This window comes from Verticillium alfalfae, genomic scaffold (assembly GCF_000150825.1).
Source record: "Verticillium alfalfae VaMs.102 supercont1.2 genomic scaffold, whole genome shotgun sequence".
Taxonomy (NCBI): Eukaryota; Fungi; Ascomycota; class Sordariomycetes; order Glomerellales; family Plectosphaerellaceae; genus Verticillium; species Verticillium alfalfae.
In genome coordinates this window covers 959,814-973,390 of record NW_003315037.1, presented here as the reverse complement: position 1 = coordinate 973,390, position 13,577 = coordinate 959,814, and the positions used below count along the sequence as shown (strand labels likewise).

Genomic DNA, 13,577 nt, shown 5'->3' with positions numbered 1-13,577 from the left:
GAGCAGCTCAACGTCACCCGCCATGGCGCCCTGACGCTGCTCGGCATGTCCGACAGCCCCCACGAGGGCCGCCTCTACGCCGACCTCGCCACCGACCTCTCGTCACCGGCGCCGCAGAACGAGGTCCAAGTCTGGCACAATGCCGCCAACTACCAGGCCCGCTTCCCCGATAACGCCTTCACCAGCGTCTTGAGCGTCGGCCCCACCCTCAACGCCACCCTCACCGGCGCCGGCCCGACGGGCTTCGCCGTGCCCGAAGGCACGCCGTTCGGCAACGTCGACTTCCGCGCCTACAACATCGACTTTCGCAACGACGAGTTCCCTCGTGCCAACGGCCCTGCCCATGCCGTCGGCGTGAGCCGTGCCAATGCCGGCTTCTACTCGTGCGGCCTCTACAGCTACCAGGACACAGTAAGTCTTTCTCCTCTGTTATAGCTCGCCCGAACGTACAGACTGGCAAAGACCACTTGCTTACTCACAACACCACAGCTCTACGTCGGCAAGCTCGGAAACGCCTACTTCCACGACAACGTCATCGCCGGCCAGACCGACTTCCTCTACGGCTCGGCACCGCCTGGGTCGCCCACTCGACGCTGTCGCTGCGCAACTGCGGCGGCGGCATCACCGCCTGGAAAGGGCACCAACACGACCTTCCCCAACAAGTACGGCGTCTACATTGCCGACGACAGCCAGGTCCTCGCCGCCAACGCCTCCATCGCCCCGACCCTCCTCGGCCGCTGCCCGCTCGGCCGCCCCTGGAACGCCCAGCACCGCTCCGTCTTCAGCGACACGTACCTCGACCCCAGCATCCTGCCCGCCGGCTACATCCGCTGGGGCGCCACCGACCCGCGCGTCTCCGACCTTACCTTCATGGCCGTGCACGAGGACCGCGGGCCCGGCTGGAACGTCACGGCCCTCGCGGCCAATGGCAACGTCACGCGCGTGCTCGACGACGCCGCGTTTGCGCCGTACAAGAGGCCCGTTGACGTCTTCCTCACCGAGGACGGCGTGCCTGGGAACATTGCCTGGATTGATCAGAGTGTCTTGGCGTGAGGTGAGTTCCTGGGTCGCGCCGTCGGCCCGGCCGAGTAAGGTGCATGGAATGGGGAGGGGGTTTCTTTGTAGGGTACATAGATGACGGTCAACGTACATATTGCTGAAAAGAAATGCAGTGAGCCCTTGCAGTCTCTAGAGTCTGTGCCTCACACGAATGACACGGCAAGCTTGATTGTGATGGTGTGTATTCCCGAGGCGAACGCCAGCAGTCTGTCGATCATCGTTGAATCTGACGCAATAAAGCCAGTGCATCCAAGCCACTTGCTCGACTCTGTCTTCGGTGACGTCCATCCAACCCACAGTTCTCTTCGTTTTGCAAATCTAAGCCATGACCGGTGCCTCGAAAATCTCACAGAGACGGCAAGCAACACATAGTCTCCCTCTCTCCATTGATGATCACTCCATGGGCGACCGGTAACCGCTCTGGTCTCCTTCTCTCTCACGCCCTGCAGTCCTTTCTCTACCATTCACCCCAGCCTCTTCCCCCACTTCTTGTTAGTCTAAAATGATGATATCCTGATCCTGATCGTCGTCTCGCAAACCGTGACTACCGTACTCGGCTTGCATGGCACCTCGCCTCGGTGTGCCCGATAACGAGGCAGTGCGCGACAGCGGAGACGATCCAGCTGGTCGGTCACTGGCGTCGTGCCGCTCGCGGAAAGAGCCAACGGGAGGCAAGCCCCAAGAATCGAGGGCCATGTCTGTAAACGAGCCGCGCAGTAGCCTCTGGCTGGGGGCTATGAAGCGCAGCCTGTCATATATGGGCTGTGACGGCCGTGCTATGCTGGCTTGGTTGCCCATGGTCCGACCGTTGGCGCCATAACGAGACTGTGACATGCTTTCGTCGTAAGGATGGGGGAACTGTTGCTGGTAGTCCACGCGGGGTCGCATCGGAGCTGTGGGATACGTAGGACGGCTGGGTTTTTCAAAGCGACGGACTTGAGAAGACGTGGCTTCCATGACGCTGAGGTCCCGACGGACTTCGCGTGACATCAGTGACAAGCTGTCAAATGCCCCGTTAGGCTGCCGACGTTGCTGTGTCCGAGACTCAAAGTCAAGCTGCGACGAAGCCAAAGGGGCTGGGGTCGGCTGAGACCGCGGCCGCAAGTGTGTGGAGGTCGTGGGATCAACGTTCACAAGGGCAGTTCGCCGCCTCGGGGTCGCATTTGGACGCAGACCAAAGGAATCTTCTTGACCAGCTATGTCAACGGCATCCCTGCGGTGAATGCGAGCGGGACGGAAGTTGGCAGAGGCCCTGTACCTGGGCGGGTCTTCCATGGCGCTATCGTCTTCCTCCTCACCTTCGTCAACCAGGCTGATGATGTCTCTCGGGATAACAGGGAGCACAGGTCGGGGGTTCCCAGTGAAGCCGTCTACCTGGTACAGATGCTTCTGAATCGCCTCGTAGAAGACTTGGACAACGCAAGGGGGGAACGCGTTGCCGATCTGCCGGCGGGCACATGTCCTGGTGAATTGATGCCAAATCGGGAACCCCTGAAGGCAGGCAAACTCGCGATTCGTGTACGTCCGAGTGTTATCGAAGTGCCGATTTTGACCCCCACTCGTCGTCATGCAGCGTCTGAGAATATCGTCGGGGTCGCTGACAACCGAGTCCCTCGACGGTGGACAAGGCCTGGGCCTGTGATGAGGGTCGTTGCGCACCTGCGCAATCGGTCGGAGAGCCTTGCGGATCGTGTTGAACGGCTTCAGGCCGCCTTGGCCGCCCCTCGCGTGCGTGATGGCCGGCCACGGAGGCATCACTTCACCGGGCCCTGCTCCGATCATGATCAGGCGCCGGCGGTGTTGGGGTAGACCGTAGTATTCACACTCAATGACTTTCCATTCGACCGAATAGTTGTGATCCGTGAAGCCAGATATGAGGCAGTTGAACGAATCTGCGAATCGCTCGCGCATGATGCCAAAAGTTTGCTCCAGAGTGAAGATCCGGGGACGCACCTTTTCAATGATAGCTCGGCAGGCAAACAGTGCAGCGATATTGGCGTCATCGTGCGGACCGTTGACCGTGTGTGCAGGTGACCAAAACTGACAAGGAGGTGACAGATGGACAACGTCGGCGGTTATGACTCTTCCATCTGTCGACGTGACAAAGCCGTATATATCGGTCTCGAATACCTCTGTGTCGGGGAAGTTCATACGCATACTGCTGCAAGCCTTGTCCCACACGTCTACAGCATACCGAACGTGCAACCCTGAGCGCTCGGCGCCGCGGGATACACCTCCTGCGCCGCAAAAGGCATCGAAGAGGGTATATCGCTGATTGGGAGCTCGGTTCACTGTTCCAGCCTGGACAGGTCCTCGCGGTGCTTGGTAGTTGCCGCCACGAACAGTTTCGCCGCGCCAGTCTCGGCGCAGCGCTTCGTCGCTGTACCTGAACTCGGGCTCTGTCACATCCTCGACTCTGATGCGAATGATCTTGAAACTGCGTGGCGAGAGGGGCTTCCTTCGGGGTTGATCATCGAGGTATTCGTAGATGGCCTTCCAGCGGCACACAAGGGGCCCAGAGACTTCGACTTCGTCCTTCGATCGGAAGGCCTTGGGGTCCCAGCGATGTAGAGGGTAGGGCGCGTTGGTGACGTGAAGTCGACGCGGGCCACCAAGACTAGAAATGGGCACCTTGATGCAGGCCTGCTCTTGCAGCGGCCGTTGGTCGTTTTGGTACACTTCGAAAACCATGCAGACCTCGTTGAGCTTGCGTGATAGCTTACCGTGTAGAACACGGTTGCGCGTATATGGAATTCCATGAACATGGAAAGTCTTGTCCAGGGTGTCCTCCCAGATTTCTGTGACTCGGATGAAGCCAAGGGCAAACTGATGTCCCTGTGTGTCGTTTAGCTCGTAGACGAAGTTGACTTTGAACTTTTTGCCTTCAAAATAAACGCTCTGGTGACGCTTCTTCGGTGATGGTTGCGCAGCATGAGTGCTGTAGCTACCTTGGTACCGAGGTATCGGTTCGGGCCTGTCTCCCGTGAGGTCGATCACCTCTCTCAGTTCTGCCACAATATCGTCTTCTTGATCATCTTCTGACGAAGCATTGCGGAAAGCAGCTCCATCTTCGTCCTGATGCTCCCTGTGTAGTAAGTAATTGCGAACCTGCTGTGCGATATTCATGCGTCTCTGGTCTTCGGGCAAGACAGGATCATCATCGTCGGGGATCTCGATGGGGTCAAAAGCATTTCTGCCAGAGATCCCGTAGGGGGAAGTCATTCTATAATGTCGCCCACTCCACGAAGTGATCAACTTTGCAAATGGCGATGTAGAGGACTGACAGTAAGACAGGAGGTTTGTGGTAAGTGTCGAAAATTCCGAGAAGGAACCAAAGTCTTCGAAGCAAGTAACTTCCGGACGAAACCCCATGTAAGTGGAAAGAACTCGTGTATTTGCGGAGCAACAGGTCTGCGTGAAGAATATTCGTGACGTCCTAGTCTGTGATATCTGGCTGGCTACCTGAGCTGGGTCTGTCTCCGCCTTCATGCAAAGATGATGGAGAACTAAGCGGCATGAATCAAAGGCTGAGCCCGCAACTCAGGTTGTTTTCGGGCGTCACAATACCCATGATCAAGGACAAATAAAGCTCACAAAGAACCGTGAGCTGATCGACTGATTCTGAGGGTCGGGAAGACCTCTGCATACAACAGAGACAAGGCAGTCAAGGGTAAGATATAACGATGTGCGCACTTAAGAAAGCGAGAACACATTAGGCCGGCGAACATTCTGAACAAACAAAACATAGCGCATAGACAATGAATTCCAACTTCAGGGAGTGCCAGGCAACTCGCCACTTGGGTTGCTATTCTTTTGGTCTTGTGAGACTTGGCAAAGTCGTCGAAAAGGAGTTGTATAAACCGATATCCCGCAACACCGTCAGAGGTCGGGTGTTCATCCATGGCAGGTCTGCTGAACTCGCAAACCTCATTTGGTAGAGAAGATCCGAAAGCAAGTATGGAAGCGTGTTCGCGGCCGCGCATGCAGGTAAAATAATGACAATGTGGCTGACAAAGAGAGGTGTGTAGCATCCTGTCTAGTACATAGTTGTCCCAGCAAGGTAGTTCTAGGTCTTGAGCTGGGGCAAGTTGTTTGGCACCATCACCGTTTTGCCGTCACTTTGAAAAGGCCCGCGTGGGCATGAAGCCAACTAGGAGGCTTCATCGAAGGCGCGGTGCACATCCCTGAACGGGAAATCTACGGGCATTTAGTCATTGTATGAGAATCTTGAGAAAGCGCGAGGGGCATATGACACAAGGTAGGGGAGGTGCATGGGGAAGTTCCTTCCCTTGATGTCTGCCTCCCATTGCCCCTTCCGACAAGGGACCGAGCTTTTGATCGAATGTCAAAACCTTCGTCCCAAGCTTCAGTCTGTTGAAGTTTCTTGTATTTCGTGCCAATCTCGTCCAAGTGATGTGAACAAGCACAAGTCCAGCACACAAGTTCCATCGTTGCGTCTTGCCTCCCAGTAGTGTCTGGAAAACCATGATTGCCGAAGAATGCCCCTTACACCAACGCCCAATTTCTTTGACCCCTTAAGGAGATTCCTCGTGCTCTCAAGCCATTTATAACCCTAAGGACCTTCTCGCGACAGGACCCCTTTGTGGGCTTACCCAACTCTGTTTTTTTTTCGTTGACCTTGAACGAGGGCAGTCTCGTCTTCCAGCCTGTCAGAACCATCCAGTGAAGAGATCACAGACGCCATGCAGACCAGAGGAGCTAGAAAACGAGCGGCCGATGCGTCTTTGCTGGCTCAAAATCAGGCAAGCCCAAAGATCACATCGATCTTCGGAACGACCAAGCGTGCTGCAGACGTTGGCCTGGGCGATTCAAAGCTACAGAAGAGCAACCAGCCAAGCGAACCAGAAAAGATCTTGACGTGAAGAACGGCTTACCTATCAACGAGCTCCCGCATGGTCTGGGACTGAGCCAGGCGCCCAAAAGTCAAACATCAGGGCCACCAACTATTGCTCTGAACCTTTCTGACGGGACTTCTGGACTTGTTTCCACGAGTGGTCCCGAAAAGAATGTCACCAGATGCGCATCCGCCGACGAAATTCCAGAGCAAACGTTGGGCGAGACGTGTTTCTCGTCCACAACCGCCTTGCCCGTAGCGGAGTCCGCTCGGGTTTTGCACCCGCGCCCCAAGAGCCATGAAGATCCTGCTGGCTGGTCCATCACGAACAACATCCCTGAGGAATTGAGGATTCCCGTTAGTGTCGAGAGTGTCGATATCGAGAAAACTTCGAACAAAAGGGGCCGAACCCCCAGGCGGACCAAGGAGAACCCTTACGGCCTGAAGCCTGGTCAGACACCCTTTCCAGACTGGCCAGCCCCATCTCCCGAGGACTGTGTAGAGGTGCACAGAATCTTGACCGAGCTGCATGGAGCGTTTACCGCCCCCGAAAAAATCCCTGCTCCATCTACATCAGTAGCAGGGTGCGGCGAGGTACCGGATATCGTGGATGCCCTAATCAGAACCCTCATCAGCGGCCACACGTCAATGCAGAACGCCAATTTGGCCATCCGAGATGTCACTGCAAAGTACGGGCAGTGGGACGCCAACAGTATCGGGGCGGGCAGCATCGCGTGGGACAAAGTCCGGTTGTCGGAAGAATCAGAGGTGGTGGACGCCGTCAAACGAGCCGGATTGGGACCGACGAAGGGTAGAGACATCAAGAGTATCCTCGACATGGTTCACCGAGATAACCAGATCAGGCTCGCAGCCTACGTCAAAGAGAAGGAGACGGGGGAGATGGCTGACATACTTGGTGCTCAAAATCTCACGCAGGGCCAGAAAGACCACCAGGTGAATAAGATGGAGAGTGGGATCCTGACGCTCGACCATGTACGGGGCCTTACTTCTGACGAAGCTATGCTGGAGTTCACCAAGTACCCTGGCATCGGCGTCAAGACGTCCTCCTGTCTGATCCTCTTCTGCCTCCAACAGCCGAGCTTCGCCGTAGACACGCACGTCTGGCGGTTCTGCAAGTGGTTGAAATGGGTTCCCCCAAAGGCATCGCGGGATGACACGTACATGCACGGAGAGGTCCGGATTCCCGATAGGCTGAAGTACGGACTTCATCAACTCTTCATCCGTCATGGAAAAGAGTGTGGACGATGCCGGAGCGCCACTGTTGAGGGAACGGCAGACTGGGACAATGTAACATGTCCGCTCGAGGAGTTGCTGGATCGATTTGACAAGCGCAAGACAAAGCGGCAGGCGACGAAGACAAAGGCGAGCTCTGAACAAAAATCGCTGGACCGCGAAGTCGGAGAGGATGAGGCAGAGCAAGGACAGAAAGAAGACGGAGAGACTCGAGAAGCATGACTGCAGAGACACTGAAGAAGAGCTTTACTTTTCAAGCATATGGCGGCGCATTTTGGAGCCTCAGGAAGCACAGGAAGCACATCTCGGGATAGGTGGTCATGATTGTTGTTAATAGTCCAACTGGGATCGACTTGCTGGCAAGAATAATTCCCCATTGAAGTGACGATTGAGCCTGTGATGCAGTGCGCGCCCGTAAGCTTTCAAGGGAGCAGGGGAACTAGGTTTGTCTTGGTGGGTCAAGGTCCTCCTTTCTGCCTGCACAAGGGTCACGCTAGACGCGGGACCTTTAATTGATCTTTGGGTCATCCACTCGCGACCCGCGTGTCGTCACGGCTACTGGATTGGATCGGGGCGGCTCCTTACATTTTTCTGCCTTGCCACTAGAGCTGGCCGACAAAGCAACGATTCACAGCCACGGTCACCACGGGTCGATCTCCAGGGCAAGACAAGACTGGAAGCTCTATCTTCTTTTTTTTTGTCGGTCACTGGATCTCTATCGCGGCTTGGGCCTGTCTGCAATCTGGTCTTGCCATCTCCACTGCAAGGCATACCTCGCCAGTCTTCACACATGCCACATCTAGTGGGAGCTTCTGACCTTCGCGCTGCCTTCGTCGACGGCCTTTGGGATCGATCTTAGCCCACCTGTAACTAATCGCACCTTCTGTTTCCCTTCAGATCAACACCGCTCTCTCGATTCACCTTCGTGTTCTGAACAGGAAGCAAATGCCCCCAAATCAAGCTTGGCTGACGACACCTCCGACGACACTCGACGATATGCCCCAGCCCCAAGTCCGACGATAAAAATGGAACACGGCAAGGTCGAAGACTTGCTGGAGCACTGGTACAAGAAATTTCAGAAGATACCAGAGGAAGCGCACCTTCTCTGCCCCAAAGTCGACGATGACGACGAGGAGGACTACGATGACCCTGCCGCCAGCGACACGCTTTCCGCGGACGACAAGAAGAAAAGGATACAAGATGGCCAGGATAGGATTGAAATCGTTTATTGGACAAGCCTTCTCATGGCATACGGCAAGGACAAGGCTGGCGTATGGCTGTCCGACTGGACTGATCGCATGGCGACCTACATGCACACATGCGACAAGTGTGTGCTGAATTGGCACATGAACCGCAAGAAGTTCATTCGTAAATATGCTGTGTGAGTCTTCCAACGTCGCTGTCCTTCGCTGTGCTCTCCCTCTCTACCCACCCAGCTTCCTCGGCTGACTGACTTGCTCGCAGTGAATGGGACGATAGCCTTGCTCAGCAAGTCGAGGACTGTTTGCACAGATACGATTTCGATCGACTCAACAGGGGCATTGGCTGGGCTGTCGAGATAATTGACACGGTCGAGACCACGGAAGGGCGTGCCTTCCAAAAGAGCGACCTCAAGGACCAGGTCGGTCTGTTGCTGCTCACTATCTACGAGACGCTCTGTTGCATGGCCTACCTTAGTGATCCGGCCCGACGCGCATCTTTCCAGAAGGTCTTTGAGCGGCTTCAGCCCAAGAAGCCCCTCAAGATGGGCGAGAATGTTGTGCTCCCTGCCATGACGTGGTTCCTCTTCGATAAGGAGCCGACGCGCCACCGATTTGCTGTCAGCTCTTGGGAGCGATTACAGCCACTATCTCTGACCCAAGATAAATTCGACTGGGCAGTCCATGACCATATCATACCTGTGCTCGATGCGGCAGCAACGTGGGACATCAGCATGAAGGAGTCTCTCCCAGAAATCCAGCGGTTCTGGGAAGGCATGAACTACATCCTGAAGACGCTCGATGGAGAACTGATGCTCCGTGGCATCCGTAGCCTTGATCCAGCCCCCCGGGTGGTCGAGTTGCTCTTCAACCATATCCACTGTAACTCGGAGGCGATCCTGCTCTTCACGCTCCAGGCCATGTCGACCATTATCAAGACGGCCCCTCAGCTCATCCGCGACACCATCAACGACGCACGACCCATCGTTGTCGTTGAGCAAATTTTCAGAACCCCTTTGATCAGGACTCTCCTTGCACAGTCGGTGGCGTATACCATCCACTCCGGGGACGGCACGTCAAATCAAGTAGGCGATAGGATTGAGTGTGCTGCCATATCTTGGATCGATGTCTGGATTCGCTCGCTCAAGATCAGCGAGATGAGTGACGCTTGCGAACAGCTGCTTCGGCTCTTGTTTAGACGCGAACTGCAGAATGACACTCTCGGCGATCAAGGCAAGGCAGCCTGTATTCGTGCTGGGCTGGATGCTCTTGCGCATGTTTTGCAGTCGTTCGTGAACCCGTCGGTCAATCTTATCAACGGGTCAATGTCACTCTATGTGAACGCGACCCTCAATGTCACCTTGTCCTACAAGGACCTTATCAATGACGCTCTCAACAGGAAAAGCCAGGCTTTCGACACTCTCGGCGTACACAAGGCAGCCATGAGCGTTGTCAAGGCAGCGCTGACACTAGACGCCAAGGCCACAGCTGCCGAGCACCAAGAACTGCGCCGCGAAGAGCAAGATTTCATCAACGCCGATAAACCTGAAGAAGTTCGCCCGGCCAATCTGCAGATGACAGTCTCTCGTGATTCTCCTGCCTTATGGGAAGCCTTCATGGACAGTCTCAGGAGTAGCAACCTGCCACTTGCGCAAAACATGGTCCTGGCAATGGGTCCACTTATTAGCCTGAGTAGATTCTTGCCAAAGAGGAAGAAACCCAACTCTCTCGACAAGGTCAGGGTTCAGCTCGGTGATGCAACCATCAAGACGGCTGCTGTTTGTGGCAGGATCATGCAAAGATTGTGTGACTATAGCAAGGAAGACCTCGAGCTTCTCCTATACAAGGCACAAACGATCCGACCTGTCCTTGCTCTGAACCTCCACGGCGAGGATGAGCTTCGAGACTCGAGCAAAGAGCTGGTGAAGACCATAACGGGAGTATTCTCGCACTCGGATGCCTTGCTCGAGCTTCTACACCAGCGTCTCGAGGTCACATTGGCATCTCTCAACTACGGTCTTTTGCAAATCCATGAGTCAAAAGTACTGACTTGGGGCCCTGCTGTGCCCATCATCACGACAAGCCGCAATGTGCTCAATGCTTTGTGTGACCCGACCTCCGGTATTCTTCGATCCCGCGTGCTAGAGCTGGGCGAAGAAGTTGCACTTTCGACGTGGTGGTCGGCTCAGTGGAAGTATCTCGAAAAGGCGTTCGACACGACAGCCCATTGGTCCCACTTTGTCGAGGTGGACAAGATCAAAGACTTTTGCCGCAACAGCATCGAGCACGCCGACGACCTGATGGCGCAGTGTGGTCTGATTGCCTCAGCCCTCCAGCAAAAGGAGCAAAGAAACCAACAGGCAGCCACGCTCTCTGGCAACACTCCGTCAGGCATGCATAGGCTGTTGAAAGAACCGACAGAAAGACTGACGCCTATCGTCAACATGGTTCGACTGCGCGACCCGACCCTGGTAGCCACTACTGTGCAGGTTGTCGTCAGGCTGCTCGTCAGACTGCGGGAGAATGACCACGAGATTCCGCAGAGCTCGAGGGATTTCATTCACAATGTTTGCACTAAAGGACCCGATGGCCGATACATTACCCCTTCGAACGCGACAAGCCAGCAACGGGCCGAGCTCCTCAAGGCTCTGGGGGAAGAAGAAGAAGAAGACGACGTCGAGGTCATTTCTATACAGCCAGCTTCTGCTGCCATCAAGAAGAAGCAGACGTCGCTGGATGCATGGTCAAAGTCTGGATCTTCTGGGTCAAGCTCTGCGGTTCCCAGGTCCAGGTCCAACAAGGATGATGTCCTCTCACTTAGCAGCTCTGTTGACAAGAACCGCTCCCTGCTAGACAAGATTTCTGCCCGGCAATCGGCTATGGCCAAGCCCAAACCTCTGCCCCTCAAGGCCAAAATCGATCCCAGCTCAACCAAAGCCCTCATCGAATCCCGAAAAGCCGCCAAGGCCGACAAGGCAAAGAGAGATGCTGAAGCCATCGCCAAGGCCCAAGCTTTGCGAGGGCCTGAAATCAAGGGTCTGTCTGGTGTCATTGGCAAGGATCACGCTCCATCAAAGAACGAGATCATGGTGGATAGTGATGACGATGAGTCTTCCGATGACTCTGAGGACGAGGACGTCAAGGCTCTCATCAACAAGGGCCAGCTTGGCCAGAAAGCCAAAGACGAAGCGACACGGCGTCAAGAGCAGATCTTGCTGGAGAAGACCCGAGGGCCGGTCAAGAAGCAGCGCATTGTTCGCTCGGCCAAGGATATGCGTGCGCGTTTGATTCCTCCCATGGACCAGCTCCACCAGGCCATTCTCGAGTGGGATATCTTCTTCGAGGGTAACGACCCTCCGACGCTGGAGAAATGCGCTCGGGTTGCCGATACATACCCACATCCTGAGGCTTACAAGCAGACCTTTTGGAAGTTGCTGGTCTCCGAGGCTTGGCGCTCTTTCGTTACGTCCAAAGATGAAGCAACATCAAAACCGTTTGGCATCAAGATTGCCTCGCGCATGAGCATCGACAGGTTTCTCGAAGTCACCGCAAGCATGCCAAAGCTTGAGAACAAGGAACGAGGCTTGTCCGAGGGCGACATTATCTTGCTCTCTCAATCATCAAACCCCCTCAGCGACCCCAATGAACCACATGCTCTAGCACGCATCTGGAAGACTGCCTACAAAAAAGATATGCTCGAGGTCACGTACCGTCTGAACATGCGGAACAACCCGCTGCAGGGCAACCTCCACATCAGCGCTGAGCTCTATGCTGCCAAGATCACGAACATGACCACGATCGAGCGCGAGTATGCTGCTCTAGAGAGTCTGAAGTACTATGACCTGATGGACGAGGTCCTCAAGGCCGAGCCATCGCCGGTCTTGAAGTACAGCGACGAGCTCGTCACCCAAGTCTTGACAAACTACACACTCAATCCTGGGCAGGCCAAGGCCATTCTCGGAGCTCGTGACAATGACGGCTTCACGCTTATCCAAGGCCCTCCTGGTACGGGCAAAACGAAAACCATCGTAGCCATGGTGGGTGCTCTCATGACTGGCAACATTCCGCAGTCTGGCGGCGTCCGACTCGCGACGGGCGGCGCCACTCAGGCAGCAGGCCAGAAGAAGAAGATTCTGGTGTGCGCGCCTAGTAACGCTGCTGTGGACGAACTTGTTCTGCGTCTCAAGCAGGGCATCCGGACCATGTCGGGCAACGATCACAAGATTAACGTCTTGCGTCTGGGCCGGAGTGACGCCATCAACGCAGCTGTCAGGGACGTGACCCTGGACGAACTGGTCAAGAAGCGGCTCGAGGGCGACAACACGGCAGAGAAGCTCAAGACTGCTCGCGACAAGTTGCATTCTGATGCCGCAGGAATCAGAGATAAGGTGAACGAGCTTCGACCCGCCCTCGAGGCAGCCCGAGGCACTGACCGTGAGCTCGAAATGACGCTTCAGCGACAATTCGATACCCTGAAGCGTGAACAGTTCCGCATCGGTACGCAAATCGATGCCGACAAAGAAAGCGGACAGACCATCTCTCGTGAGGTGGAGATCAAGAGGAAGCAGGTACAGCAGGAGATTCTCGACTCGGCCCAGGTGCTGTGCGCCACATTGAGTGGTTCCGGCCATGAAATGTTCAAGAACCTGAGTGTTGACTTTGAGACTGTCATCATCGATGGAGCTGCGCAGTGTGTTGAGCTCAGCGCCCTCATCCCTCTCAAGTACGGTTGCACCAAGTGCATCCTTGTCGGAGATCCCAAGCAGCTCCCGCCCACAGTATTGTCACAGTCGGCTGCCAGGTTTGGTTACGACCAGAGTCTCTTCGTTCGCATGCAGCGCAACCACCCCGAATACATCCACATGCTCGATACGCAGTACCGCATGCACCCGGAGATCAGCTACTTCCCCAGTCAAGAATTCTACGAAGCCAAGTTGGTGGACGGTCCGAACATGGCCGGTTTACGACGGCAGGCGTGGCACGCGAGCCCTCTTCTCGGCCCCTATCGTTTCTTTGATGTTCAGGGCACACAGGAGAGGGGCCGCAAGGGCCAATCACTTGTTAACCTGGCTGAGCTGAAGGTGGCCATGCAAATTTACTCGCGGTTCCGCACCGACTTTGGTCGCGACGGCAACATCGCCGGCAAGATTGGCATCATCACACCTTACAAAGCCCAGCTTTTCGCAGCTGCGCAACCGATCGCCATGGAG

At 55.5% G+C, this 13,577-nt stretch overlaps 4 protein-coding genes across 4 annotated transcripts in view; 3 read left to right on the top strand and 1 right to left on the bottom strand.

Moving 5' to 3' along the window:
* Positions 1-45: 45 nt before the first annotated feature.
* Positions 46-1,053, top strand: VDBG_01767 (pectinesterase family protein; the record flags this gene model as incomplete). The annotated part of the gene is made up of 2 exons (XM_003007533.1): positions 46-411; positions 490-1,053. The coding sequence occupies 2 exons, from the start codon at positions 46-48 to the stop codon at positions 1,051-1,053; spliced, it is 930 nt and encodes a 309-aa protein (XP_003007579.1).
* Positions 1,054-1,551: 498 nt separating this feature from the next.
* On the bottom strand, positions 1,552-4,281 carry VDBG_01766 (RIP defective; the record flags this gene model as incomplete). Its single annotated transcript, XM_003007532.1, has 1 exon — positions 1,552-4,281. The coding sequence occupies one exon, from the start codon at positions 4,279-4,281 to the stop codon at positions 1,552-1,554; it is 2,730 nt and encodes a 909-aa protein (XP_003007578.1).
* Positions 4,282-5,762: 1,481 nt separating this feature from the next.
* On the top strand, positions 5,763-7,390 carry VDBG_01765 (HhH-GPD family base excision DNA repair protein; the record flags this gene model as incomplete). The annotated part of the gene is made up of 2 exons (XM_003007531.1): positions 5,763-5,938; positions 6,073-7,390. 2 exons carry the CDS (start codon positions 5,763-5,765, stop codon positions 7,388-7,390), a joined length of 1,494 nt encoding a protein of 497 aa, XP_003007577.1.
* Positions 7,391-8,193: 803 nt separating this feature from the next.
* Positions 8,194-13,577, top strand: part of VDBG_01764 (helicase sen1) — a gene marked incomplete at both ends in the record, with an annotated part of 6,477 nt that continues 1,093 nt past the window's right edge. Inside the window, 2 exons of the mRNA XM_003007530.1 lie at positions 8,194-8,549; positions 8,633-13,471. Of these exons, the coding sequence (XP_003007576.1) occupies positions 8,194-8,549; positions 8,633-13,471 (5,195 nt within the window). The remainder of the gene's footprint in view (positions 8,550-8,632; positions 13,472-13,577) is intronic.